The sequence below is a fragment of the Suncus etruscus genome, chromosome 1 (assembly GCF_024139225.1).
Source record: "Suncus etruscus isolate mSunEtr1 chromosome 1, mSunEtr1.pri.cur, whole genome shotgun sequence".
Lineage (NCBI taxonomy): Eukaryota > Metazoa > Chordata > Mammalia > Eulipotyphla > Soricidae > Suncus > Suncus etruscus.
In genome coordinates this window covers 158,391,231-158,418,783 of record NC_064848.1, presented here as the reverse complement: position 1 = coordinate 158,418,783, position 27,553 = coordinate 158,391,231, and the positions used below count along the sequence as shown (strand labels likewise).

Sequence of the window (27,553 nt, the reverse complement as noted above, 5' to 3'; positions counted from 1 at the left end):
TCTCTTCTGATAGGAAACGCTGGAGGGAGAAACATGGGATTCCCAAATGGAAAGTGGAGAAGCCGCTATCTTAGGTAAAGGGGAATGGGGACACAGTTAAATCCCTGGCACTGCTGGTGGAATCTTAGTGCTACAAGGACAAACACCCCCAACCCCAACCTCTGCCACATATCACAACAGAGTGTGTGAGCAATGAAGTGTAAGACCTCAGGACTGTGGTTCTTCCAGGGAAGAGAACAACAGAGAAGAGAAATGGGAGGGAAAAAAAACAGAGAGGAAAACAAACGGATCCTCTGTCTGTTATTGTTTCTATTTTTGTGCCACCACTGGTTGTGCTCAGGAATTACTTTGAACCAGGTTCAACCATATGCAAGTCAAGTGTCCTACCCATCTCTTTAGCTTCCATTGGGCTGTTTTGATTACTAGAAATGAGGAGTGGGGGGCCGGAGAGATAGCATGGAGGTAAGACATTTGCCTTGCATGCAGAAGGTCGGTGGTTCGAATCCCGGCATCCCATATAGTCCCCTGAGCCTGCAAGGAGCACTTTCTGAGCATAGAGCCAGGAGTAACCCCTGAGCGTTGCCAGGTGTGACCTAAAAACCAAAAAATGAGGAGTGGATTTAGGAAATAATCACGAAAAACAAATTCTAGTCTGTTTTTTGTTGCATTTTAGAAACTAAATGGAAGTCATATTTAAATTTTTGTTTGCGGGGCCGGAGAGATAGCATGGAGGTAAGGTGTTTGCCTTTCATGCAGGAGGTCATCGGTTCGAATCCCGGCGTCCCATATGGTCCCCCGTGCCTGCCAGGAGCAATTTCTGAGTCTGGAGCCAGGAATAACCCCTGAGCACTGCCGGGTGTGACCCAAAAACCAAAAAAAAAAAAAAAAAAAAAAAAAAATTTTTGTTTGCTTGGGGAGCCAGAGATATAAACAGTGGGTAGGATACTTGCCCTGTATGCAGCTGACCTGGGTTTAATCCCCAGCATCCCATAAGCACCACCAGTAATAATTCCTGAGTGCAGAACCAAGAGTAATTCCATTAACATCACTGAGTATGGTACCTAAAGCTCCCCCAAAGGAAGCAACATCAGGAGAGTTGTGGTGGGTCTTCGGTTTATGTTGGTGGTAAAGGAGCACCCAAGTGAAGGAGTACATTAAAACAAATGTTAACACTATTATAATCATGTTAACTTTACTACATCTTACCTAAACCAGTAGCTAAGGCACTTGCCTTGCATGTATCTGACCCTGGTATGATTCCTGACTCTGTATATGATCTATATAGTCCCCTGAGCACAGAGCCATAAATAACCCCTCAACACTGTTAGATGACCCCCAAATAACTCCCATGATTTTTTTGTTGCTTTTTTTTTTTGGGGGGGGGGGTCACAACTTGGTGTCATTCAGGTAACTCCTGGCTCTGTACTGCCAGGAATCACTCCTGGCAGGCTCAGGGAACCATATGGAATGCTGGGGATCGATCGAATCTGGGATAGCTGTGTGCAAGGCAAAGCACAGTGTTATTGCTGTGGCCTCCACTCATGATTTTTTTTGGGGGGACACACAACCAGTGACACTCAGGGGTTACTCCTGGCTATGCATTCAGAAATCGCTCCTGGCTTGGGAGACCATATGAGATGCCAGGGGATCGAACCACGCGGTCTATCCTAGGTTAGCGCATGCAAGGCAAACACCTTATTGCTTGCGCCACTGCTCCAGCCCCCACACCATGATATTTTTGAAAAAAAAAAAAAATTTTTTTTTTTTTTTGGTGGTTTTTTGGGTCACACCCGGCAGTGCTCAGTGGTTATTTCTGGCTCCAGGCTCAGAAATTGCTCCTGGCAGGCACGGGGGACCATATGGGACGCTGGGATTCGAACCGATGACCTCCTGCATGAAAGGCAAATGCCTTATCTCCATGCCATCTCTCCGGCCCCGAAAATTTTTTTTTTCTTTGGAGTCACGCCCGGTGGCGCTCAGAGAAAACTCCTGGTTCTGCACTCAGAAATCACTCCTAGCTGGCATGCAGGACCATATGGGATGCTGGATTCAAACCACTGTCCTGACTTGGCTGCCAGGTGTGACCCCCCAAAAAAATTTAAAAAATTTAAAAAAAATTAAAAAAATTAGTTTGACCTTAGTATTGACCACCTCACTCTGCCCCATCTCTGACACACACACATTTTTATTTTTAGAATATACACAAGAGCATGGCAGTTCTGTACACTTCCCTACCAAACCCCTTTGTCCTTCCTGCAGGGTCTATCTATGGTAAGCAGAGTACCAAGGGAGCTAGCCCCGCTCCTAAAAACATGAATGAATGAATGAATGAATGAATGAATGAAGGGAAGCCCTCCCAGCAGAGAAAATAGAAATCTCTAACTTTCATCAGCTGGGCTCATCAATAATTCAGGGCAGCTGTCGGTTCTGATCTCTGCAGTGACTTCATCAATATTTTAGTTCTTTCTCCAGAGCTTTGTTCCTTAGCAACGACATCATCTATGCTTGCAAAAAAGTGGGGTGGGGGCTACTGAACTGCATGCTCCCTTCAGCCAGTGTGGAGATGCAGGAGGTGGTAACTTGTAGTCACTGAGAGGCCAGAGCGATAACACAGTAATAGGGCATTTGCCTTGCACACAGCTGACCCAGTATCGATGGAGGTTCAATTTCCGGAATCCCACCCATATGGTTCCCTGAGCCTGCCAGGAGCAATTTCTGAGCAAAGAGCCAGAAGTAACCCCTGAGCACTGCCGGTGTGTGCCCCCCCCCCCCCAAAAAAAAGAGTCATTGTGGGTCAGAGCTATAGCACAGCTGTAGGGGCATTGGTCTTGCACACAGCCAATCCAGTATGGACCTGGGTTCGATCCCTGGCATCCCAAACCAAACTAGTTTGGTTCCCCAAACCTGCCAGGAGCGATTTCTGAACACAGAGCCAGTAGTAACAGTGCCAGGAGTAATCCCTGAGCACCACCAGTTGTACCCCTCCCCCCCCAAAATCAAACAAAAAGAAACAGTCACTGTGATTCAGCTGGAACCACCAGCTTTGGTCCTTACAGCTCCAGGGCGTGATGCTGCATTTCAGAGGCCTTGCATATATCTTCCTGGGGGAAGGTGGGCATGTCTTAGCCTTCCTGGAGGGGTTCCCAGGACTTAAGCAGAGGAACAGGGAAGATTTTTAAAGGAAAACGGGGTGTATATCCCTGTTGTATGATTAAGCCTTTCTCCCAATTCTAAATGAGTCATGGTTTGCCTTTACCTCCCTAGGTTTTGGAAAGAGGAGAAATTTCTTCTCTACTCTCTTTTTCAGGTATCATTACTTTGGGAGGAGGCATGAGTCACAACTAACTATACTCTGTGGCTACTTCCAGCTCTTCCTCACTTTGAGGGGGCTCACTTGCCGCAGTGCACAAGGGATCTCGTGTTTCCAGGTGTATTTCCAGGTGCCAAACTCAGCCCTCCTACTTGCCCGTTCTTTTTTGTTTGTTTGTTTTTGTTTTGTTTTGTTTTGTGTATGAGAGTGCACACAGAGGTTCTCAGAGACTACTTCTGGACTACTTCTGGCAGTACTTGGGGGACCATGTGCCAGTGATCAAGCCCAGACCTCATGCATGCAAGCATGTACTCAGTCCATTGAGTTCACTCTCCTATCCCTTCTCTTGCCTTTTGTGTTCAGGTGCAGTAGAAGCTTGTCTTCTGCATCAGCTGAGACGCCGAGCTGCTGGCTTTCTGAGAAGTGATAAAATGGCAGCCCTGTTTACCAAGGTGGGGAAGACATGCCCAGTTACTGGGGAGATTTGTCACAAGGTTCAGGAATTGCAGCACCAAGTTGAGGGCAGGTGAGTCCTAGACCAACCCCTTCTACCTCTCCTGTTCTTCCCCCCTTGGCATTTACCACTTCTTAGGTTGCCTTCCTGGATTCTTTTTTGCAAGATATTTTGGGTGAGAATTGAACCTAAGGGTTAGGATTGACTTCTTTCTGGCAAAAGGCCCTGTTCCCAGCCTTAATTCATGGTTAGTCTTCTGGGTTCTTTACTACTTGACCAAACCAAACCTGTAAATAGTGCTGGACCTTCATGAAGCCATCTTCCTCTTTGCAGGAAACCCTTGGGGAGTAACCAGGAGATCCTAAGGAGACAGGGTTCTGTCAGTGGAAAGGCCCCAGCCCTCAGCCTGCAGGCCTTGAAACACATATGGGTACGCACAGCGCTCATCGAAAAAGTGCTCGACAAGGTTGTACAGTATCTGGTGGAGAATTGCAGGTGATTTTCCTGTCCCCAAGCAGCCTCACCAATAGCATGCTTGACCACAGCAGACTATAGACATGCTCCATCTTCTTCATAGCACCCACAAAGCATAGACTGTAGCAGGCATTTCAAAACACTAACTCTCCCTCCCTCCCTCCCTTATTTTCATCCTTCCTTCTTCCCTCCTTCCTTCCTTCTTTTTCTCCCTCCCTCCTTCCCTTCTTTTCTCCCTTTATCTCTTTCTCCCTTTCTCTCTCTTTTTTGCTCCCCTTTTTCTTTCTCCCTTTTTTTCTATTATTTTTTGTCTTGTTTATGGTCACACATGTGTTCAAGGTTACTCTGGCTCTGTGCTCAGAAATTACTCCTGGCAGGCTCAGGGGACCATATGGGATACTGAGGATCGAACCTGGGTTGGCTGTGTACAAGGCAAATGCCCCACCAACTGTGCTATCACTCCAGTCCTTATTTCCTTTGTTCATTTGTTCATTTATTCCTTCCCTTCTTTTTTCTTTCCCCTTTCTTTCTCTTTTTTTTCTTCTTTAATTTTGGCCCATATCCTGTGGTACTCAGATACCTAGCTCTACTCAGTGCTCAGGGATCATTCCTGGAAGTACTGAGGAGTGTGTGGTGCTGGGGATTGGACCCAAGCTTTCCACATGCAAAGTGTGTGCCCTCAGTTCTTTAAGCCATCTTTCTGGCCCTCTCATTTCTTCTTGGTTACTGACATGAATTTGGTCTTTGTGGGGATGTGCCTTGGAATAAATTTGAGAGACCCAGAATTTTTCTTTCTGTCTCTCCCCCTGGCAGTAAGTACTACGAGAAGGAGGCATTACTGGCAGACCCTGTATTTGGCCCCATCTTGGCCTCTCTTCTAGGTGAGCCTGAAAGCAAAAAGGCCTTTGCTGGCCAAGGGGGACTCTGGGGCAGGTACTATGGGAGCATCATTGAAGCTGACTATCCTCTTCACAGTGGGACCCTGTGCCTTGGAGTACACCAAGCTCAAGACAGCTGATCACTACTGGACTGATCCCTCTGCTGATGAACTGGTCCAGAGGCATCGTATCCGGGGTACCCCTAATCGTCAGGATTCCCCTGCAAAGCGTCCAGCCCTAGGAGTAGGTTTCCTTCTTCTTGCCCTTATGCTCATCCAGGCCATGTCCCTGAACCTCTAGGAAGGAAAGGTTCGCCTCTAGGCTTCTTGTAGACAGAGAGCCCTTTAAAGTGCCCAGTCCACTTCAGGAGACCTGGTTGGCACTCACATAAACACCAGGAACATGGGGCTGGAGCGTTGGTGCAAGCGGTAAGGCGTCTGCCTTGTCCGCACTAGCCTAGGATGGACCATGGGTTCAATCCCTCAGCATCCCCTATGGTCCCCCAAGCCAGGAGTGATTTCTGAGCGCATAGCCAGGAGTAACCCCTGAATATCACTGGGTGTGGCCCTAAAACAAAAAAACCCAAACAAATAAAAAACCCACCAGGAGCATACAGCTGCAAAATAAAGGGTAGCTGAGCACAAACTAGGAGGTATAGAGGTCTCTGAGATCAGCTATAGAGGATCAGCTTGGCTGCTGAGGGTTCTTGATGCTGAAGGCTCATTTCCCTCAGCTGTGGGTTGAGCTGTGGCTTTCTGCACAGATCCGGAAGCGTCACTCAAGTGGCAGCACATCAGAGGACAGACTGGCTGCCTGTGCTCGTGAATATGTTGAGTCCTTACATCAAAACTCAAGGATACGGCTGCTCTATGGCAAGAACAATGTGCTGGTTCAGCCGGTAGGAAAACCTGATGCCCTTCTCTCTTCCAAAGGTTCTGGGACTGGAACCTGCCCTACACACCTGTTCCTTTCCTAGGGCTTGACTAGAGAGTTTGCAGTGTTCTTTACTGGTTTACATATTTTCACTCAGCCTTGAGCTGTTGAACCTAGGAATGGTATCTCTTTTGACTAAACTATCCATGAGCAGGAATGAACAGTAGGCAGAGTGAACATCAAACTGAGCTATGGCTGGCCTACGACAAAGCTGACTTCCAAAGGGAGAAAAAGCCCACATGTCAAAGAGCTCATGTTCCCCTCGTCAGCCTGTGATAGCTCTCTCTCGGACTTCCCTGAGATAATGGTCATTAGCCACCCCTACAGGTCTTTGAGTCCTCACTATTTATTTTCTGTGTCTCCTCCCTATAGAAGGAAGACATGGAGGCTGTACCTGGCTACCTCTCCCTACACCAGTCTGCAGACAGTCTGACTCTAAAGTGGACCCCTAACCAACTTATGAACGGGACTCTGGGGGACTCTGAGCTGGAGAAAAGGTGGAGCATTGAGACTTGCATCCAGTGGCTAGGGAAATGGAGTGGGTCCCACAGTAAGCAAAGGGATGGGGCCATTAGCATGGAGGAGGTATATATTACTCTTTACCCATATCCTAAGAATCGAAGAGAAAGGCTGCTTGGATAGGTCTTTTTTTTTTTTTTTTTTTGGTTTTTGGGCCACACCCGGTGGTGTTCAGGAGTTGCTCCTGGCTGTCTGCTCAGAAATAGCTCCTGGCAGGCACAGGGGATCATATGGGACACCAGGATTCGAACCAACCACCTTTGGTCCTGAATTGGGTGCTTGTAAGGCAAATGCCACTGTGTTATCTCTCCGGGCCCTTGGATAGGTCTTAAGGGTTTTTTGTTTGTTTTGGGACCACAGCTGGCTCTGTACTTAGGAATTACTCCTGTCAGTGCTTTGGGGACTATATGGGATTCTGGGGATTGAACTCTGGTCAGCTGAGTGCAAGGCAAGTGCCCTACCCACTGTACTATTACTTAGGCCCTGTCCTAATTTTTCTAAGATCAGTCCTGACCATTAAGAGATTTGCCAAGATCTAGGCAGTAACCTGAGAACAGCATAGAGGACTGGTGGAAGTTACATATTGGCATTGCTCATCCTCAGAAAAGGTGTTTGGGTGTTGGATTTGATAAGGAAGGCAGGTCTTTCTTGAGGTACAGTGACACTACTCTGGTTCCTTTCCAGCGTTTACTGGGACTATGCTTTGGTTGTACCCTTCAGTCAGATTGTCTGCATCCACTGCCATCAGCAAAGTGAGCTTCCCTTGTTCTGGGCACAGGGGGAGGGGAAAGTCTATATTCTTTATTGTACATGACTTAGACATCTATCCTCTTATTGTTTGCATATTCCATTCCCACTTTTCTCTTTCCCAATATGTGGAGCTTGGCTGTCACCACAGCCAGCAAGTCTCAACTTGACTTGCTCACATTCCCTTCACCCTGCAGAGAGTGGCGGCACGCTTGTGCTCGTGAGCCAGGATGGTATCCAGAGGCCGCCACTGCACTTTCCCCAGGGAGGGCACCTGCTGTCCTTTCTGTCATGCCTGGAGAATGGTCTTCTTCCTCGAGGACAGCTGGAACCCCCACTCTGGACCCAGCAGGGAAAGGTACTTCCTGTTTTAGGGTGTTCTGGGAGAAGGGATGTGTGAGGAGAAGCCTTTGGTGGGAACCTTGATGGGCTCTTCCTTGGATAGGCTGACCTTCACCCCACCCTTCACAGGGGAAAGTGTTTCCTAAGCTCCGGAAGCGTAGCAGCATGCGGTCTGTGGACATGGAGGAAATGGGCATGGGGAGGGCCACAGATTACGTGTTCCGGATCATTTACCCAGGCCACAGGCATGAACACAGTGAGTATTCCAAACTTTATCCATGGTGGAGGATAGAAAGATGCTCAGGAAGGCGGGGAATGCATTGTGACCTACGAGGGTGGCAACCAGGTCCTTTGACCAGGCCAAAATAAGATGAGAGGATCATTAATTAGCCTATCAGTGGACTGGCCACCCTTCCACTGCAAATTATCCTCCTGAAAAGTTGCTCTTCTGCCTAGTTGCCCTTCACTTCATTCTAACAGCAAACCCAGAATTACTGTACAATATTCTCTGAGTCATCCTTTCATGCCCTTCTCCAGAAGGGAAAGTGACAAGATCAGAGATTGAGAGCCAGAGGTAAAGCTGACCTATGGTTTTCAGGAGGCCTGAGTTCAAGTCCTGGCATTGCATATTCCCCTAGGCACCACCAGGAGTGATCCCTGAACACAGAGCCAGGAGTATTTCTTGACTACTGTTGGGTATAATCCAATCCCTGCCCCCCACCAAAGAAAAGGAATTAAAAAAAAAAGGTTAGATATAGATGGTGAGGAATGCCCCATTCTCTTCAGCTTATCTGCTCACCTCCATCCTGGGTGGGAGATTGGGGCTTTTTTTTGGAGTCTTCCAGTAGCCAAGCTCAAATCAGCTACTACTGAGAGGAGCTTTAACAGGAATTTAGAGTGTATATGAAGAGGTGAGATGTGGAAGTATCCAGGTACTTGGGGTGCTGAGAAGTTGAAAGGTAGCTTGACCCTTGTGGTCCTGGGCATATATATCTAGGCTCATATGCTTCTAGGTTTCTGGCAACACTGGAGTTCCTTTTATGCTTATAGTCCTGCTGCTGCTTCTGGGATGCTCTGGGCTCAGCTTACTGATCTTGGGATAAGGCGAGCCCAGAGCCAGTCAGACCACCTGTTCCTTAGTTTCATAACTTGTGCCAATAGGTTGTCAACAAGTTTTCTCTGTATTAGCAGACAGATTACTCTGACCACAGACACATAGTACAAGTAGATTCAACAGCTTGAAGGGCATATGACAGGGTGATCTCTCCTCCTCTGCCAGATGTGCCTAATAGGAGATACATCTTTTGCCAGAATGTATTTGTAAATGTGACATTTAATCTCAAATTGTTGCTCAGTTTAGATTACTCAGTCAGTGCTTCCCTTCTTTAGGCCCTAGCTTTTCTCAGTTCTGATCACTTCAAGGACCACTTTCCCTAAGGGCAAACCAGGGCACCAAGGAACTGAAATTTATGTGGTAACTCAGAATCCTTGTGAGCAGCTCCAGAAAAATCCCTGGAGAAGGTCGAACTTACAATTTGAAATAAGAGTAATTTGAGATTCGGTCTGGTCTGACTAAAAAGAAGAATGAGGAGGATCGATTTGGCAGCAGTTGTGTCCATTTCAGCCAGGGCTGATGAACTTCTTAGCTGCCCTCCTGCCCCCATTTGATCCCCACCTTTCACAGTCCCCAAACCCCCATCAGTTCTCTCTCTGTTCTTCTTAAATGCCTTCTCCAATAGTTTCTAACTGTGGCACTTCCCTCACTCTTCATTCCTCCCAGTTAAGTCATCAAAATTGCATTCCAATTCCCTTTCCCCTCTTCATGCCCTGCAGACTCAAGGTGGCCCAGACTCCATTTCACTTCCCAAAGGAAGGGACACTGGGGAGCAGGGTCCTCATGCCTCTGCTTCTCTTGCTATTCTCTTTGAGCAGTCACTATTAACTACCACCACCTAGCGGCCAGCCGCGCGGCCTCGGTGGACGATGATGAGGAAGAGGAAGATAAACTACACGCAATGCTCTCAATGATCTGCTCACGGAACCTCACAGCTCCCAATCCGATGAAAGGTTTTTATCCCTTCCCTCTCCTGACCCACCCCATCCCCTGTCCTCCCCCTGGGCCCCCTTGCCACCCACCGCAGGGGCTCAAATGGCAGTGTTGGCATTATGGGACTTGCTCTCAGGGTGGATTCCTTCTAACAGAGGCCAGAGAGGGTGAAGCCAGGTGATGGCAAGAAAAGAAGACAATGCAGGGCAAAGACTGGGTTCCCCCAGTGAGTCAGAGAAGGAAGATCTACCAGTAGGGAAGCCCATCAGTTAGTTGCTTCTTGAGAACGCCAAATAGTTCTTGGTTTTCTGAACCCTGCTCTTCTTTTTGGGTGTCATGATGGCAAATCCAAGACAGAATCTGTCTCTCCAGCTGGAACGGTCTGGATCCTGAGCCGCTTACTTCAGACAAATCAGGGTGCAGGACTGGACCCTTCCTAGGTAGGAGTAGGACTGAACCAAGCATGCAGACCAATGTAAGTCAAGCAGGGATCTGTGCCACTATAGGAAGAGGCACAGGGCTCAGTTTTCCCAGGAGACCTAAGGGTTCCAACTGCTTTAGCTGAAAATTTAGAAATAGTGTACTGGGCTATAAGAGTGTTCTCTCTCGGGGCCGGAGAGATAGCATGGAGGTAGGGCGTTTACCTTTCATGCAGAAGGTCATTGGTTCGAATCCCGGCGTCCCATGTGGTCCCCCGTGCCTGCCAGGAGCAATTTCTGAGCACGTAGCCAGGAAAAACCCCTGAGCACTGCCGGGTGTGACCCAAAAACCACAAAAAAAAAAAAAAAAAAAAAAAAAGAGTGTTCTCTCATAGTGCATGGTCCCTTCATTGTAAATTACCCAGCCCAGTGCCCGCAACTCTTTGATATTCATTTCTCTGTTCATTACCTATCTTTTTTAGTGCATAAGCTGGTAGAGGTGATTCCACCTTTTTGGAGACTGATCAACCAAGGAATCAGTCAGGGCTAGGCTCGGATGCTCAAGGGAAGACTAATGGCGAGAAACCTAGTGCCAGCTCTCTTGAAGTGTAGGGGGACTTCTCATTTCCATGCCACAGAGTTAATTTCTTCTCTCCTTTCCCTGCCCCAGTAAAAGGTGACTAGTATATCAAACACTCTCCGTTTGCTTCCCAGTTCTGTCAAAGAGCCTATTTCCTTAGCCTAGTCACCAACTCAGTTAGGATTTTCAGGAAACCAAGTGTGGGACCCAGAGCACACCTACCTACCTTACCTTCAGCAGGTCAGCTGCCCTCACCGCCACATAACTGCCCTTCGTCTAGCCCTGCCATTGGAGACTGTAGGCCAGGCCTGGGTGGGAGGACAGGGAAGTCTGACTTCTGCTGTTTACTGTCTATACACAGCCTGCCATCTGGTACCCTGCATACTGGGTTTGGTGCTAATGCTTATTTATAGGTTAATTAACTTTGAGTAGTGCTGGAAAGCTGAGTCTGAGGAGAGCCAGGAGCCCCTGCTTAGCCCACAAACTAGTAGTGAGGCTAGATCCTAGGAATGCCTGGTAGACTCCCGTTTTTTGGAAAACTTGGGCACAGCCAGCCCACCCCTTACTAGTCTTAAAGCTAAGAGGCTTCTAGGAGTGAGGTGACTGACAGGCCCACAGGATCAGAGGCCTCGCAACTTGTCTGGACAAAGTTTTGGGAAACTTGGGGTCTAGACCAACAGAATACATGATCTCTGACTACCCAGTACTTAGGAATAAGAGAAATTTGGCAGGTATATGGCCTGCGAGTCCTTTCCGTCCCCGTCCATAATGACAACACTGTTGAGTCCATTCTGCTAGCCATGCTTTTCAGGCCTGCAACATGCTTGACTTGTGCATGTGAATCGAGTGGCGGGTGTCCAGACTGTCCTCTCCTTCTCCTCCACCCTTTCCTGCTGCCTCCTTACAGAGCAGAAATGCTGTTCACTCTAATTCTGCTCCAGGCCAGGCACCTTTCACTCGGAGTCTAGGGGCTGTGGGGTTCAACTACCCTGATTGTTTTGCTTCAGACTTTCCTCATGCTCAGAGGAGAAAGTCAGAGTCAAAGCTGGCCCAGCAGACACCCACCGCCACCCCCATCTAGCCTGCTGCCCCTCTCCCAGTCACACCAGAGCTCCAGCTGTCCACACTGGGTTCATTTAGAGACAATATTCAATGCTGACTGGTTCAGCTTCTTCCTGGAGAATTAAGGTGAAGAGCATTGACCCAGGAGACTTGCCTTGTGTGGGCCCTGCTTTCTGGGCATGAGCTTGTTTCCCTGTGTGCCCATCCTCTGACCCTTTACCTGTTGCCCCTAGCCCCAACCCTGCCTGCCCGCCTGCTGCCTGCTGCCTGACTGGCTGGGCCTGCTCCCACCCAGCTTCCCTCAGGACTTGCCTTTTTCCTGCTGCTGCAGGAACCTGAACTGGTCACCTGCCTCACTTACCTGCACTTGTATCTGTTCTCCTCTTCCCTTGGGCATGGCTTCTAAACCCTCACTCCCAAGCAACAGCACCTCCTTGCCAATATGATCCCTTCATTTGCTTTGTGGTGGAGCTGAAGGGCCAGATTACTACAAAAATCCCAGCCTAGGTGAGGGGGCTGTTTGGGAAAAGAGCCACAGGCTGACAGGGCAAGCTCCAAGGCACAGCTGGCTGGAGTCTGGGTCCCACAGAAACCAGGCCTAGTTCTGTTCCAGATTTAAAAAGAGACCAAGGGCCCAGCCAGGATTCACTGGAAAAACAAATACTGCTTGAAAGAGGTCTCTTCATCATATACATAGTTCTCTCGCTTTGTTCTTCCTCTTTGTTCTCTTCTTCCTGAAGTCATCTCCTATCCTTTTTCTTCCCATCCTCACTTTGCTTCATCCTTATGAATTACTGAACTTGCCAGAGTCCTACAGAATCAGTACCCTACACATGCTCTGCCTCTAGCTCCTCTTAAGGATCCTGAGTTTTCATTCAGAGCAGCTGGACTGTCTGAAAAGATTCTATCTATGTAGGCCATAGTTATGTCCCTGGAGCTGTCTGCTGAGGCTGCACCTGGGCACGTTCTTCTGGATGGTGTTGTCTTCTCCCTTATCCCCACAGCAGCCTGGTAGCCCTGGGAGTTTTGTCAGCTGTATGTATGTATAGAATGCCCACTGAGTAGTCAGGCTAGGCAGGACCCTGTGTGAGCTGACAGCAGGAGCACCTGACCTGGGCAGGGTTCTTTAATCACTAGTGGGGAAGTCTACAACTTTTGTGGGAGGTCTGTGGATCTGGAAAGGTGACCCAGAGATCCTCAGGGACTTTGATCAGTGGAGATTTCCTGGCATAGGAAGGTTTGTAACCTTCCAAGCACCTTCCTATAAATCTTGTTGGTCCAAGAGGACCAAGGTGAATCCTCAAAGGCCATACTTGCTGGCAGCATGTTAGAGAGCTCAGGCTTTTGTTGATCTTTCTCTTTCTTTCTCTTCATTTTAGAAAAGTGGATGTTTATTCCACTGTTGAGAACAAACTGAAGAAAACAGTCATATTCATCCATGGCTCAATGTATTTTATCACATGCAGAAAGACTAAATGGAGGCTGGCAAGTGTCAGGTGTCCTCTCTTTCTACCATTTCTATCTATGGGCTCTGGACCAGGCAGGAACCATCCCTCTGGTTTCCGACTCATGGGTAACTTAATGCTGCAGCTCTGGGCACAGAGTTGGGCATGCATGATGCATTGGAGTGGATGCCTTCCAACCCTGACTCTATCCCCTTCTTGCCCTTAGATGCTGGTGACATGATCGAGATGCAAGGCTTTGGACCTGGCCTACCATCATGGAACCTGGAGCCCTTGTGCACTCAGGGCTCCTCCTGCCTCTCCTGTTCCACAAGTAGCTCCCCATATGCAACACCTAGCCACTGCAACTGTGTCCCTGACCGGTGAGTGGGCAGGGCCTGATGCTTCAGCTCCCTGTGGGCCTATTTGCATGCATAATTTTTTCCTTAGAGGCTGTCTTACTTAAACAGGCAATCAGTAATTGGACATGCCTAGGTTTGAATTTCTGCCCATATGATTTTGGCAACTTAACTAAGTTTTAGATCCTTAGCTGTTTCATCTGTAAAATGGGAATAATACTACTTGATTCACAAAGAGAGGGCCATCTGGGTGCCTCACATATAGTAGGTGTCATATAGTAGGTGCTTATCTCCTTTAAGTTTCTCTTCTCATGTGAATATCCTGCTATTAGATTTTATATCTGGGGAAATACAACAAACACCTAGGTACCTACCATGTGCCAGGATGTATATGTTTATGATATTTGTGTAAGCACCCTTCGGCAACCAGCACTTGATGCTTTTCTGAGAGCTTTCTTTGACCTGCTTCTTTACCCTTTCATTTGTTTATTTTTAAACCTGTATTCCTGATCACCCTGAGATATTTCTCTTCACTTTCCATGAGGAAAGTCATTTCACTAACATGTTATTTCACTAACATGAAATAAAGTTAGTTGTCTGAGGTCTTTGGGTGGTTGGGAGCCAGGCTGGACCCAAAGCAGTTCTGCCTGTGTGGCCACAGGGGAGGGAGCACAAGACCTGCCTTCCACAGCAGAATGTTCTCCTCATTCTCCTCTCCTGGAGGGGCACAGCCCTATCCCTGCTGAGTCAGGTTGTCCCCACAGGTTGCCCCTCAGGCTACTGTGTGAGACCATGAAGAGGCAGATTGTTTCCCGGGCCTTCTATGGCTGTGAGTGTGGGCTGAGATGGGAAGGGTGGGGGAAGGGGCAGGCACAGTGGTCACAGAACTTGCTCCCCTGACCCTGACCCCCACAGGGCTGGCATACTGCCGCCACCTATCCACAGTACGGACCCACCTGTCAGCACTGGTGCATCACAACATCATCCCACCTGCACGCCCCCCAGGGGCCTCCGGAGGCCTCACCAAGGACGTGTGGAGCAAGTACCAGAAAGATGAAAAGGTGGGCCAGAGAACAAGCTCAGCGGGCTGAAGTGCATGCTTTGCATGCAGGAAGCCTGGGTTCCTGGGTTCCATCACTGGCTTCCACATGGCCCCCTGAGCACCAAGCATTGCTGAATGTGGCCCTCAAACAAATACAAATGCAGATTTGGAGGAGCAGGAATTGAGGCTGGAGACACTGATTACAGCCTTCTCCAGGAGTAGCTATCATAGTACAAATATATATGGTGGGTCAGAGGATAGAGCTCAAAGGGCTGCAGCATATATATGATTTGTAAAAACGAAGCCTAGAGTTTAGTCTCTTGTACCACATAACCCCTCAAACATCTCTGGATATAGTCATGATGGCTCCCAAGCACAGCTAGGGTATCCTCCCCCCCAAAAAAGGTAGTAAGCGGACAGCTTGATAGGCTTGATAGTGGCACTGAAGTAGCCCTAATCATGTTAGAATCTCAGCTAACGGGCCCGGAGAGATAGCACAGCGGCGTTTGCCTAGCAAGCAGCCGATTCAGGACCAAAGGTGGTTGGTTCGAATCCCGGTGTCCCATATGGTCCCCCGTGCCTGCCAGGAGCTATTTCTGAGCAGACAGCCAGGAGTAACCCCTGAGCAGCGCCAGGTGTGGCCCAAAAACCAAAAAAAAAAAAAAGAATCTCAGCTAACTAAATCTATGGTGCCCATGGGAAGAGGATGAGTTTCGTTCTGTTTCAGTTTAGGACAAATTTCTGCAACTCTGTAGAAATCTAGTTTCCTGCACTAGAATGAAGGAGAGTTGAAATGACCCTCATATAGCTGTGATCTGGGGTGGGAAGAACACAATCACCTCAAAGCAGAGTTTTCATGGCTTTTGGCAGTTGGACTTGGCCCCACCTTTCCACTGGATGAAGTCACTCAAAAACCTACAGTGATCACAGAGGTCACACATTCTTTGTTTTTTGGCTTCATCAGAATTATAAAGAGCTGGAATTGTTGCGGCAGGTGTACTATGGTGGTGTGGAACATGAGATTCGCAAGGACGTTTGGCCCTTTCTGCTTGGCCACTACAAGTTTGGCATGACTAAGAAGGAAATGGAGCAGGTAAGAGTAACTTGTTCCAAAAAAAAGAGTAACTTGTTCCTTTGGGCCTGGAGAGATAGCACAGCGGCGTTTGCCTTGCAAGCAGCCGATCCAGGACCAAAGGTGGTTGGTTCGAATCCCAGTGTCCCATATGGTCCCCCGTGCCTGCCAGGAGCTATTTCTGAGCAGACAGCTAGGAGTGACCCCTGAGCACTGCCTGGTGTGGCCCAAAAACAAAAAAAAAAAAAAAGAGTAACTTGTTCCCATAGGAGTAGACTCAGGGGACCACAGAGAAGGGGCCTGGAAACCTCAGCTTCCTTCCAACCAGAAAGAAATGAGGCAGAAAAATTGAGCCTAGCAGTCTCTCTCACTTTGAAACTTAACCCTACTCTCTAGCTGTCTTGGCTCTCGCAGAGGAGCCTGGAATATACTTCCTACCCATGGATTCTATGTGATTTGAGCACAGGTGGATATAGCAGTGGCAGCAAGGTACCAGCGGGTATTGACAGAGTGGAAGGCCTGTGAAATGGCTGTGCGGCATCGGGAGCGGGAGGCTCATCCAACCACACTCACCAAGTTCTCCTCAGGCAGCAGTATTGACAGCCATGTGCAGCGCCTCATCCATCGAGATTCCACTATCAGCAATGATGTGAGCTAGGTGGGATCTGGGAGGGCCTGGGTGAGGGGAGTCATCAGCATTTTATTCATGGGAGCCCTGCTCGACCTCAGTTCTTGCTGCAGTAGAGCTTTGGGAGAATGACTTAATGTGTCTGTGCCTCATTTTCTTTCACTGGAAAATGGAATGATTATTCCTTTGCTACCTATCTGTCTGGGTTTTTAAAAAGTAAAGTAAGATAATGCATTGCATTTTTTGGGGGGTAGGGGTAATCTGGTGTTACTCAAGGCTTATTCCTGGCTCAAGGACACTTCTGATGGGTCTTGGAAATATGTGGTATTGGGAATTGAACTTAAGTGGGCCAAGTACAAGGCAAGTGCCCTAATATCTGTACTATAGCTCCAATCTTCTAGTCCTATGACAAGATGAGTGACTTACCATCTCAGTGATTCTTCACAATGCTATTATCATCCTAGATATAGAACTTCATCAGTAGGGACTGTAATGATAGCACAGTGGGTAGGGTATTTGCCTTGCTCATGGCCAACCCAGGTTCAATCCTTGGCATCCCATATGATCCCCTAAGCCTGCAGGAGTAGTTTATTTTTTAATGTAAATATACAGTTTACTAAACTTTCAAACTTCATTAAGACATGTGCAGGGCCAGAGCAGTGATGCAAGCGGTAGGGTGTTTGCCTTGCATGTGCTAACCTAGGACAGACTGCAATTCGATCCCCTGGTGTCCCATATGGTCCCCCAAACCAGGAGTAACCCCTGTGCATCAACAGGTGTGGCCCAAAAACAAACAAAAAGACATGTGCAATATTGCAATTTTATTGGGGCTTAAACCCTACTAAGATGTTTGCTTGCTGGGGCTTAGCAACAGGGTACATTCACACTTAACACTAATTTTTGTTTGTTTGTTTGTTTTTGGGTCACATCTGGTGATGCTCAAGGGTTACTCCTGGATCTGTGCTCAGAAATCGCTTCTGGCAGGCTTGGGGGACATATGGAATGCTGGGATTCAAACCTGCATCCATCCTGAGTCAGCCGAGTGCTAGGCAAACAGCCTACTGCTGTGCTCTCAGGCCCCATAATTAAATATTTTATTAAAACAAAATGCTTTAACATTCAAAAGAATTTTAGGGGCCTTTCTATTGAAGCTAATGACAGATACAATAAAGGTAAATATGCTTAGGAATAATATTTTAGTTCAGAGCCAGGAGTAACTCCTGAGCACTGTTGGGTATGGTTCAAAAACAACAAAACAACAACAAAAAAAACTTCATCAACAGCTGTTGGACAGTGACTAGGGAAGTACTTAGAGTAGAAGGTTCCATAAGTATTTACCAGCAAGGAGAACTAAAAATGCTCATCTCAGAGCCTATAGCTTTTTCCTAGAGTCACACTTTTTTTTTTTTGGTTTTTGGGCCACATCCGTCGGTGCTCAGGGGTTTCTCCTGGCTGTCTGCTCAGAAATAGCTCCTGGCAGGCATGGGGGACCATATGGGACACTGGGATTCGAACCAACCACCTTTGGTCTTGGATTGGCTGCTTGCAAGGCAAACGCCGCTGTGCTATCTCTCCGGGCCCACTAGAGTCACACTTCTTGCCTTCAGTCAATAGCAAGTCCCAAACTAAGGCCATTAGGTTCAACTAGGCTAAGAAGTTTCAGCTGACCCGGAGAGATAGCACAGCGGTGTTTGCCTTGCAAGCAGTCGATCCAGGACCAAAGGTGGTTGGTTCGAATCCTGGTGTCCCATATGGTCCCCCGTGCCTGCCAGGAGCTATTTCTGAGCAGACAGCCAGGAGTAACCCCTGAGCACCACCGGGTGTGGCCCAAAAACCAAAAAAAAAAAAAAGAAGTTTCAGCTGGGGTCTGGAGAGTGCTTGAAAGGTTGTAGCACATGCTTTATGTGTGGGAGCCTCAGGTTGGGTTGTATTCCTAGCATTGCATGGTCCCTAATCCCCCTGGGAGTAATTCTCCCCTGTCAGTTTTAAGTATACTCTCATTTATTTATAAGCAATTTTTGTGGTGGTGCTCAAAGGACCTGAAGTATGAGGTACTTGGGGATCAAACCACTGTCTCCCACATGCCAAAAATGCATTCAGCATTTATTTACACTATCTCCACCCTCTCTATCTTCTCTGCTTATCCCTAACCTCTGCCCCGTAAGGATATTTATAATCTTTGTTTTTGCTGTGAAATTGCCACATTAATGTATATTCTTGTTACTTTATTAAATCCTTACTAACAGGAAATTCAAGTTGCCACAAGATTTAAATAACTTTAATTACTAGGATATATTTCCTTTCTTTGTTTTTAATCCCTTTGTTTTGGGATGAGTTGGGTGACATATTCAGTGTGCTCAGGGCTTACTTCAGGCTCTACACTCAGGAATCGCTCCTTTTTACGGGGAGGTAACCGCACATGGCATTGCTCAGGTGTTACTCCTGACTTTGCACTCAGGAATCACTCCTGGTAGTGCTCATGGGATCATATTAGGATGCCTGAGATTGAACCCCAGTCTGTCACATATAAGACAACTGTGCCAGGGCCTGGAGAGATAGTACAGTGGCGTTTGCCTTGCAAGCAGCCAATCCAGGACCAAAGGTGGTTGGTTCGAATCCCGGTGTCCCATATGGTCCCCCGTGCCTGCCAGGAGCTATTTCTGAGCAGACAGCCAGGAGAAACCCCTGAGCACGGCCGGGTGTGGCCCAAAAACCAAAAAAAAAAAAAAAAGACAACTGTGCCTTACCTCCTGTACCATCTCTCTGGCCCCATGCTTTTAATTCCCATTTCAAGAACCAATTTCCTTTTTCTCTGGCCTTGAGATTTATGTAATCATTTTGTTGTTGTTTTTAAGCCACACTCATCAGTACTCAGGGATTACTCCTGGCTCTGCGCTCAGAAATCACTCCTGACACACTCGGGGGACCATCTGGGGTGCCAGGGATAGAACCCAAGTTGGCTGCATGCATTCAAGTAAATGCCCTACTTGCTGTGCTGTCTCTCCAGCCCAAGACATTTATGAAATCTTAAGTTGATACCAGTACCTAGTTGCTTAGGTAATATATGATAGAAGCCTCCTTCTCCAGCATTATGCTGAGCTCTGAATTCCCTCAGACTCACAGCCTTCTCTGATATTAACTCAGCAACAAATATTTCCTATATTTTGTTCAAAGTGAAAACTAATTTTCCTTTCTCTACTTTGTCCAAATAGAAAAAGTAGGGGCCGGAGCAGTGGTGCAGTTGTTAGGGCGTTTGCCTTGCATACGCTAACCTAGAATGGATCATGATTCGATCCCTGGTGTCCCATATGGTCCCTCAAACCAGGGTCGATTTCTGAGTGCATAGCCAGGAGTAACCCCTGAGCATCACTGGGTGTGGCCCAAAAACAAAGACAAAAAAACCCCAAAATAAAAAAAAAGAAATAGAAAAAGTAGAGTCTTACTTTCCCTGGACTTTTCTATGGGTCTGAACAATTTCCAATAAGTAGAATGTTTCCTTTTTTATTTCCTTTCCTCATCTTTTATTTTTCTAGGGGATGGAATTTGGCTTCATACCCAGCAGTATTCAGGAGCTATATTCCTGGCTCTGTGCTCAGATGTAACTCTTGGTGATAAGGGACCATAAGTGGTACAAGGAATCAAACTAGGGTTAGCTTTCCACAAGGCAAGCACCTTATCCCTATACTAATCAACCCCAAGGTTATTTTTTTTGGGGGGTACATATACAGTGGTGCTCAGATGCCAGAGATCATCCTTTATTCATCTTATTTGAAATGAATATAACTAATTTGTATTTGCTAATGGAATTTCCTTCCTTCTGCTGAACATTTAATATAAAAGTAAATAATTTGTTTTTCTAGATACTTTCTGAGGCTCTGCCTCCACACCTAGCCACAGGAACTCTCCTGCCCCAGGAAGACACTCAGTTCATACTCAGTTCATAATGGCTCCTGAGGTTCCAGCCTCATTGGGTTCCCATGACCTAAAACTTTGGCTTTTGATTTTTTTTTTTTTTGCTTCATCTGGCTGTCACAGGAGTTACTCATGGCTCTGCACTCAGGAATTATTCCTGGTGGGCTTGGGGAACCATATGGGATGTCGGGGATCGAACAGCTCCAGCCCCTGCTGCCTTGTGCTTCATACTTTTTCTTTTCCCTAATTTTTGTATGTGGGAGAGGATCTGTGTTCAGGACTTACTGCTGGCTCTGCATCCAAGGATCATTCCTGGTAGTGCTCAGGGAGTTATATCGGATACCTTGGAATCAAACCTGGGTTGGCGACATGTAAGGCAAGCACCATGGTGAGAAAATAGGGAATATGACAAGAATTCTCCTTTCTCAGATCTGACCCGTAGAAAGGAGGAAGAGATAAGATGCCAGAATGCAGGTGTGACCCCCTGTTTGTTCACCCCCACCAGGTATTCATCTCTGTGGATGACCTTGAGCCTCCCAAGCCCCTGGGCTCTGAAGATACCAGAGTGGACCCTGAGCAGGACCCAGGAGTGGGCATCCTGAATACTGCTGTGATAGAACAGCAGCAGTCAGTCGAGTTTGATTCTCCAGACTCTGGACTGCCATCCTCACGCAATTACTCCATGGCCTCAGGCATCCAGTCAAGCATAGATGAGGGACAGAGTGTGGGCTTTGAGGAGGAGTATGTTGGTGGGGAGCCTGATGTCTCAGGCCCTGCAACCCACAGTTTCTCTGAGCCCCAAGATCCTACCCAGAAGGCCTCGAGAGCCAGCGAGCTGGAAGCTGCAGAGGAGCTTGCGGCTGTATGTGCTGCTGCCTACACTGTATGTGGACATCCCTGACATCTCAAGGCTTGGGGACAGGCGGGTGGGCTGGAAGGTGGGGGGAGGGTACTCTGACTGTTCTGATTTCCAGCTCATCCCTGAGGGCTCTCCACTCTTTCAGATAGAATTACTGGACACTGTGGCCTTAAATCTGCACCGAATAGACAAGGATGTACAGCGCTGTGACCGGAACTACTGGTACTTCACATCCCCCAACCTTGAACGGCTCAGAGACATCATGTGCAGGTGCTACTGTGGGCAGGGTTTGGGGGAGGCAGGGATTGCCCCTTTTCTGTTCATGGATCAGGAATGCTACTTTTTCTAATGCATCTCACCTCACTGTTCTTGATTCCTGAAGGATTTCCAGACTTGGGTCCTACCATACTCTTCAGAAAACCTTAGATGATTTTCCTGGGGCTTCCCTTGCACCAATATAATTAAATGTATGCATATAAAATTAAATATGTAATATAAATATTATATCTAACATAATTAAATTATATAATATAATTTAATATATATTTATAATTTAAAATATAAATATATTTATAATTTAATATAATTAAATATGAGTACATTAAATATGATTAAATATATACATATTTAATTATATTAAAATATACATATATATAAAGGGGTAATGATTCTCAAGTATGGTCTCCCCAGTGTCTCAGGGGGAGGGCTGGTACATACCCTGTAACTCTGTTCCTGTCATTCCAGCTACGTGTGGGAGCACTTGGACATGGGCTATGTACAGGGCATGTGTGACCTGTTGGCACCTCTCCTGGTCATTCTGGATAATGGTGAGGGATAGACTGGGAGGTTTTTCCAGAATAGAATTAGGAATGGGCTGATAGAAATCACTACACATCAATCAATCAATCAATTAAAAAAGTTAAAGTTAAAAAAAGGGAGGGCTGAGAGAGAGCACAGCAGTGGGGTGTTTGCCTTGCATGCAGCTGATGTGGGAGGGACCCGGTTTGATTCCCAGCATCCCATGTGAGCCCCTGGCCTGCCAGGGGTGATTTCTGGGTGAAGAGCTAGGAGTAACCTCTGAGTACCACCGCCACCACTGGGTGTGGCCCAGAAACAATCAATAAATTTTAAAAAATAAAATAAACCACTAGGGAGTGAGGAAATGGTTCCAGGTACAGCATGCTTTGTATATGGGAGCCCTAGCTCAGTTGCTGGGCACAACTGAGAGCACCCTGAGAACTAAGCTAGGAGTAGCTCCTGCTCACTGCCAGATATAGTCCAAAGCCAAATAGAAGAACCATTAGGTTGGAGGGGTGGGACTGAACACCAGTCATGTCCTCTAAGCCATAGGATGGCCCCTGTAAAGTAAAGTATTGCTATCTCCTGCCCTACTGCCTCACTTCTGTTTCCCCTCAGATCAGCTGGCCTATAGCTGTTTCAGCCATCTCATGAAGAGGATGAGCCAGAACTTCCCTAATGGGGGTGCCATGGATACCCACTTTGCCAACATGCGATCCCTCATCCAGGTGAGCGCTGCCTGTGAGCATGTGGCCATGTGCGTGGATATCATTGGGCTTGTCCATTATCTACGGGGGAATAGGGAGCATTCCAAAATGTCCTTTACTGGGACTAGAGCAGGGGTCTCAAACTCAATTTACCTGGGGGCCGCAGGAGGCAAAGTTGGGGTGAGGCAGGGCTGCATAAGGGATTTAGCTTACCGAATATTTGTAATAAAAATCGCATTAGTAAGAAAAAAAATCACAAAAACTCGCATTAAACATTTGCATGCCCCGAACGGAACTGCTTGGGGTATGCGAATGTTTAATGCAATTTTTTTCTTTTTTTTTTTTTTTTTTTTTTTTTTTTTTGGGCCACACCCGGTAACGCTCAGGGGTTACTTCTGGCTATGCTCTCAGAAGTTGCTCCTGGCTCGGGGGACCATATGGGACGCCGGGGGATCGAACCGCGGTCCGTCCAAGGCTAGCGCAGGCAAAGCAGGCACCTTACCTCTAGCGCCACCGCCCGGCCCCTGCAATTTTTTTCTTACTAATGCAATTTTTATTGCGATTATTCGGTAAATGAATAATTGCGAATACTGCGATATTTGAAGGCCGGCCGCGGACCACAAAATGTTGTACGGAGGGCCACAAACGGCCTGCGGGCCAGGAGTTTGAGACCCCTGGACTAGAGTGACAGCACAGTAGGTAGGGCATTTATTTGCCTTGCCTGACCCAGGTTTAATCCCTGTCATCCCATATGGTCCTCTGAGTCTGCCAGGAGTGATTTCTGAGCAATGAGCCAGAAGTAACCCCTGAACACCACCAGGTTGTTGCCCCCAAAAACAAAAACAAAAAGACCCAAAATATCCTTTACATATGTTTAATTTTTTTCCATTTAAAAGTATTCTCGGGGCCGGAGAGATAGCATGGAGGTAAGGCATTTGCCTTTCTTGCATAAGGTCGGTGGTTCAAATCCCGGCATCCCATATGATTCTCCGAGCCTGCCAGGAGCGATTTCTGAGTATAGAGCTAGGAGTAACCCCTGAATGCTCCTGGGTGTGACCCAAAAACCAAAAAAAAAAAAAAAAAAAAAAAAGTATTCTCAATATTATAAATTGAGCAGGATTGTCAGAATATGGATACTGTGTCCATGAACATTCTGTTAAAGAGTAGGCTGATGCAGTCAAATATCTGGAAACTCATATTGTTCTATGAAGAGTATATCCCTGAGACAAATTAGGGGACACAGCTGTTAGGTTAAGGGGGCTTGGGCTTATGTGGTCAGGGTAGTCAGCCTGAGTCAGTTTGACTTCCTGTTTCCACATATCAGATCCTTGATTCAGAGTTGTTTGAACTAATGCATCAGAATGGAGACTACACCCACTTCTACTTCTGTTACCGCTGGTTTCTGCTGGATTTTAAGAGAGGTAAGAGGCAAGCTGAATGGTGAGCTGGGTCCCGTGGGGGATACTTCAAACAGTGGTTCTCACTCAACCCTAACTGTACTTTATTTGCTTGGGGGAAGAGCATAACTAGTGCTCAGGGCTTATTCTGGCTTTTTACGATATGGGGTACCAGGGAATAAACCTTGTTCAACAGTGCACAAGTGCCCTACCTGCTGTACTATTGTTCTGGCCTTGATTTGCTCTGCACTATCTCTCTGGCTCCTAAATGACTGCTTTAGCTAACAAGAGTACAGGCCAGAGATATAGTATAGTGGAGTCAATTTCTTGCCTTACAGGCACTTCCCAGCACCAGGTATTTCCCCCTTAAACCCTATAATGCTCCCTGAGTATAGAGCCCTGTGCACCATAAAATGTGGTCCAAAGCCAAATCAAAACAAAATATGATAAAAAAAAAAGTACAGGTATAGTGTCTGCTGGACACCTGCATACAGGGATTACAATGACAGAAAAAGGCAGGGGCTTGGCCTGAGGCTAACTCCCACACCCTTCAGACTGGGATATGTGTAATGAAGAATCCTAGGACTTTGGCTCTCTGCACCTGTGGTTCATTTGGAGGCCTGTTAGCAGCCAGGCTAAGCCAAGCCCTTTATTATCTTAGAGCTGCTGTATGAGGATGTGTTTGCTGTGTGGGAGGTGATCTGGGCAGCTCAGCACATCTCATCAGAGCACTTTGTCCTGTTCATTGCCCTGGCCCTGGTGGAAGCCTATCGTGAGATTATCCGTGACAACAACATGGACTTCACTGACATCATCAAGTTCTTCAATGGTAGGAACTGTTCTAGCCATTTTGGTTGCCCCAGAAAGGTTCTGGGGGCCTCCCCTCTGGGTTGGGCTGGAGGGACTGAGGGAATACTGAGTCCCTTTCCTGTTAGCAGGTGTCAGGAGCTTAGCAGTTATAAACAGAGCAGGGTGGGCAGCACAAGGCTCCTCTCCAGTCACTGCTTCTGTTCCAGCACCCACATTTATCCTTGTTTTCCCTAGAACGGGCCGAGCGTCATGATGCCCAGGAGATCCTGAGGATTGCCCGGGACCTTGTGCAGAAGGTGCAGATGCTGATAGAGAACAAATGAGAGCTGTAACCAAGAGGTGGCAGCCAGCCAGAGTCTGAGATCCAGGTCCCTAGGCCCTGCAGAAAGGTGCTGAGGGTTGCAGCCAAGATTACCCCAGCTCCCAGCCAATCATGCCTGCCCAAATGTGTTCATAACAAAGTGCTGAGAGCCTGGGGTTTGACTCCTGCAGTGCTAGCCTTGCAAAGCAGATTGGGCCAAAATGCCCTCAGTTGGCCTGAGTGATGGTGATAAAGGTTAGTGTGCTTGCCTTGCACGCAGCCAGCCTGGGTTTGATCCCTGGCATCCCATATGGTTCCCTGAACACTGCCAGGAGCAATCTTTGAGCACAGAGCCAGGAGTAAGCCCTGAGCCATCTTCGATTGTGGCTCCAAAACAAAAACAATCCAGAGAGGCTGGAGTGGTGGCGCTAATGGTAAGGCGACTGACTGCCTTGCACGAGTTAACCTAGGACGGACCGTGGTTCAATCCCCCAGTGTCCCATATGGTCCCCCAAGACAGGAGCGATTTCTGAGCACATAGCCAGAAGTAACCCCTGAGCATCACCGGGTGTGGCCCAAAAACAAACAAACAAACAAAAAAACCCCAATCCAAAATGCTTGGATCAGGCCAGGGTTAAGGTGTGTCTGGGTTGTCCTTAGAGAGCAGCTCTGAAAGACCTGAACTAGTCCCACTGCCACCTGCAGCCTCAACTTGGACTGTTCCCTGTGGTCTCTCCCTGGTCAGTGTGAGATCCCCCTGGAGGTAGAAGGGCTGTAGTTGCTGGGCCCCATTTTGACAAGGATGAGGTAGATGGTGGGACTCTTGTTCCCTCATACGAGAGTCCCTATTATATGAGTGAACCTGATCCAGTCAGGGCACCCAGGTGGCTTCAGTTTCAGGATTTTGTCCTGGCTCAGACTGAAGCTATCTCTGGGCTCTTTGAGACAAAGGGACATTGAAATGTTGGTCCTGGGAGAGAACAGCCCACCCAGCAGCACTGCCAACTGCCTTTGGCTCTTGCACTGCTCCAGACCATCCAGTACACCCCCAAGTATTAGTCTCACTCATCACCCTGTTCTTGCTTCATGCATAGATGCATCCCTGACAACAGAGGTGATGCTTCAGCAGCGGGATGACCCTGGAATGCAGTGGAATCCCTGTTCCTACCAAGGAATCTCAGGGTGATTGGGTAGGAAATTAGTACTCGTCTCACTTGACCTCCTCTCAGGGACAGTCTCAAAACTGGGAGACAGCTTTCAAGGCATCTGTTGATCAGTGGGGCTGAGGCCTCCTGTTTTTGCCCTAGCAAGGAGCAAGACCTCACTTTCCCCCTAGGCTTAGGGTATCAAGAAGGTTATAAACTCCCCTTAGAGGAGCTCTGTCAGAGGGCTGCTAGGAGGGCCTGGCTCCTGACTCCTTGCCATGAAGCATTGCTCCATCATCTCCACTTCTTCCTGTTATGTGCAGGCTAGGTCCCTGGGTGAGGCCACTCTGCCACTAAGGTCTCGAGACTCCCTGCATCTGAGAAACCGGAAAAAGGGCTGAGCAGCCCTTCTATATCCAGCACAGCCTCCCCACCTCACCCCCTACCCCTGGATACTGCACGGCCTCTTTGGGAACCAGTCTGCCCCATTCCCATTGCCGACCTTTGTGTGTCTTTGGGTCTCCATCAAGTTTGGTGGCCCTTGTGTGCCTGCCTTAGTGACTCAGTGGTTTTGTGAGAAAATTTGTATGTTTTTTTTGGCTCAGAAACTATACTCTTCATTGTAACAAATCAATAAACAACAGTATTTGACAATGCTTGAGGCTCCAGGGGCTATTTGTGGGCTGGACAGTGGTAACTGCACATTGCCGAATTATTTTAGTTGCACCAGCAAATAGATCGCCTCAGCTGTGGGCTGGTTGGGGGAGGCTGACAGCCAGACCCCAAGTACTAGGTGCCTTTCCAGGGACCTTGACTTAAGCAGCAGCCCTAGCCTTTTCCCATCCAAGATGCAGCTTTTCTAGGATTCTGTGACACTTCCTGGCCTTTCCAGCCAGTAGGGAAAGACCTTTGACTTCTGTCCCCTGAGCATTGTCTTTGAGATTTCTTGTTTAAGGCTGAGATATGGAAGGAGTGTTAGGAGGGGTCAAATCCACTGGAGTATGGAAACAACCTAGTTATAGCAGCAGTTTCTTGCCTTACTTCATCCCAGAGGCCTCTGCCTGTTACCATGCTCTATGTAGAGGTGATAGGGTCATCAGCATGGGTTTGGTACAGGGGACACTGGCTTTCTGGACATTAGAGCTGTCCAAACAAGGGAATCAGCTGATACAGGAATCTCTGGGATCAGGGAATATTAGTCTCCCAAGGGAAGAACTTTCCCCTAAATTATGGCACTACCCAGAGCAATCAGAATTTTCTCTGCTTGAAAGTTCACCAAAGTCCCTAGATAAAACTAAAAGTGTGGTTCCTTGAAG

General features: G+C 47.6%; 1 protein-coding gene across 2 annotated transcripts in view; it reads left to right on the top strand.

Moving 5' to 3' along the window:
- Window positions 1-25,532, top strand: part of SGSM2 (small G protein signaling modulator 2) — a 49,216-nt gene extending 23,684 nt beyond the window's left edge. Inside the window, exons 3-24 of one of the 2 annotated variants that reach the window (XM_049782107.1) lie at window positions 3,674-3,836; window positions 4,098-4,259; window positions 5,052-5,119; window positions 5,214-5,359; window positions 5,880-6,014; window positions 6,422-6,546; window positions 7,253-7,320; window positions 7,513-7,673; window positions 7,787-7,913; window positions 9,590-9,724; window positions 13,437-13,590; window positions 14,331-14,395; window positions 14,482-14,627; window positions 15,573-15,701; window positions 16,147-16,329; window positions 20,726-21,103; window positions 21,225-21,349; window positions 21,824-21,906; window positions 22,496-22,605; window positions 23,909-24,005; window positions 24,643-24,810; window positions 25,026-25,532. In XM_049782107.1, coding sequence (XP_049638064.1) covers window positions 3,674-3,836; window positions 4,098-4,259; window positions 5,052-5,119; window positions 5,214-5,359; window positions 5,880-6,014; window positions 6,422-6,546; window positions 7,253-7,320; window positions 7,513-7,673; window positions 7,787-7,913; window positions 9,590-9,724; window positions 13,437-13,590; window positions 14,331-14,395; window positions 14,482-14,627; window positions 15,573-15,701; window positions 16,147-16,329; window positions 20,726-21,103; window positions 21,225-21,349; window positions 21,824-21,906; window positions 22,496-22,605; window positions 23,909-24,005; window positions 24,643-24,810; window positions 25,026-25,114 — 3,017 coding nt within the window. In that variant the 3' untranslated portion in view covers window positions 25,115-25,532. The remainder of the gene's footprint in view (window positions 1-3,673; window positions 3,837-4,097; window positions 4,260-5,051; window positions 5,120-5,213; window positions 5,360-5,879; window positions 6,015-6,421; window positions 6,547-7,252; window positions 7,321-7,512; window positions 7,674-7,786; window positions 7,914-9,589; window positions 9,725-13,436; window positions 13,591-14,330; window positions 14,396-14,481; window positions 14,628-15,572; window positions 15,702-16,146; window positions 16,330-20,725; window positions 21,104-21,224; window positions 21,350-21,823; window positions 21,907-22,495; window positions 22,606-23,908; window positions 24,006-24,642; window positions 24,811-25,025) is intronic. The other variant, XM_049782114.1, reaches the window with a different exon arrangement.
- Window positions 25,533-27,553: the final 2,021 nt, after the last annotated feature.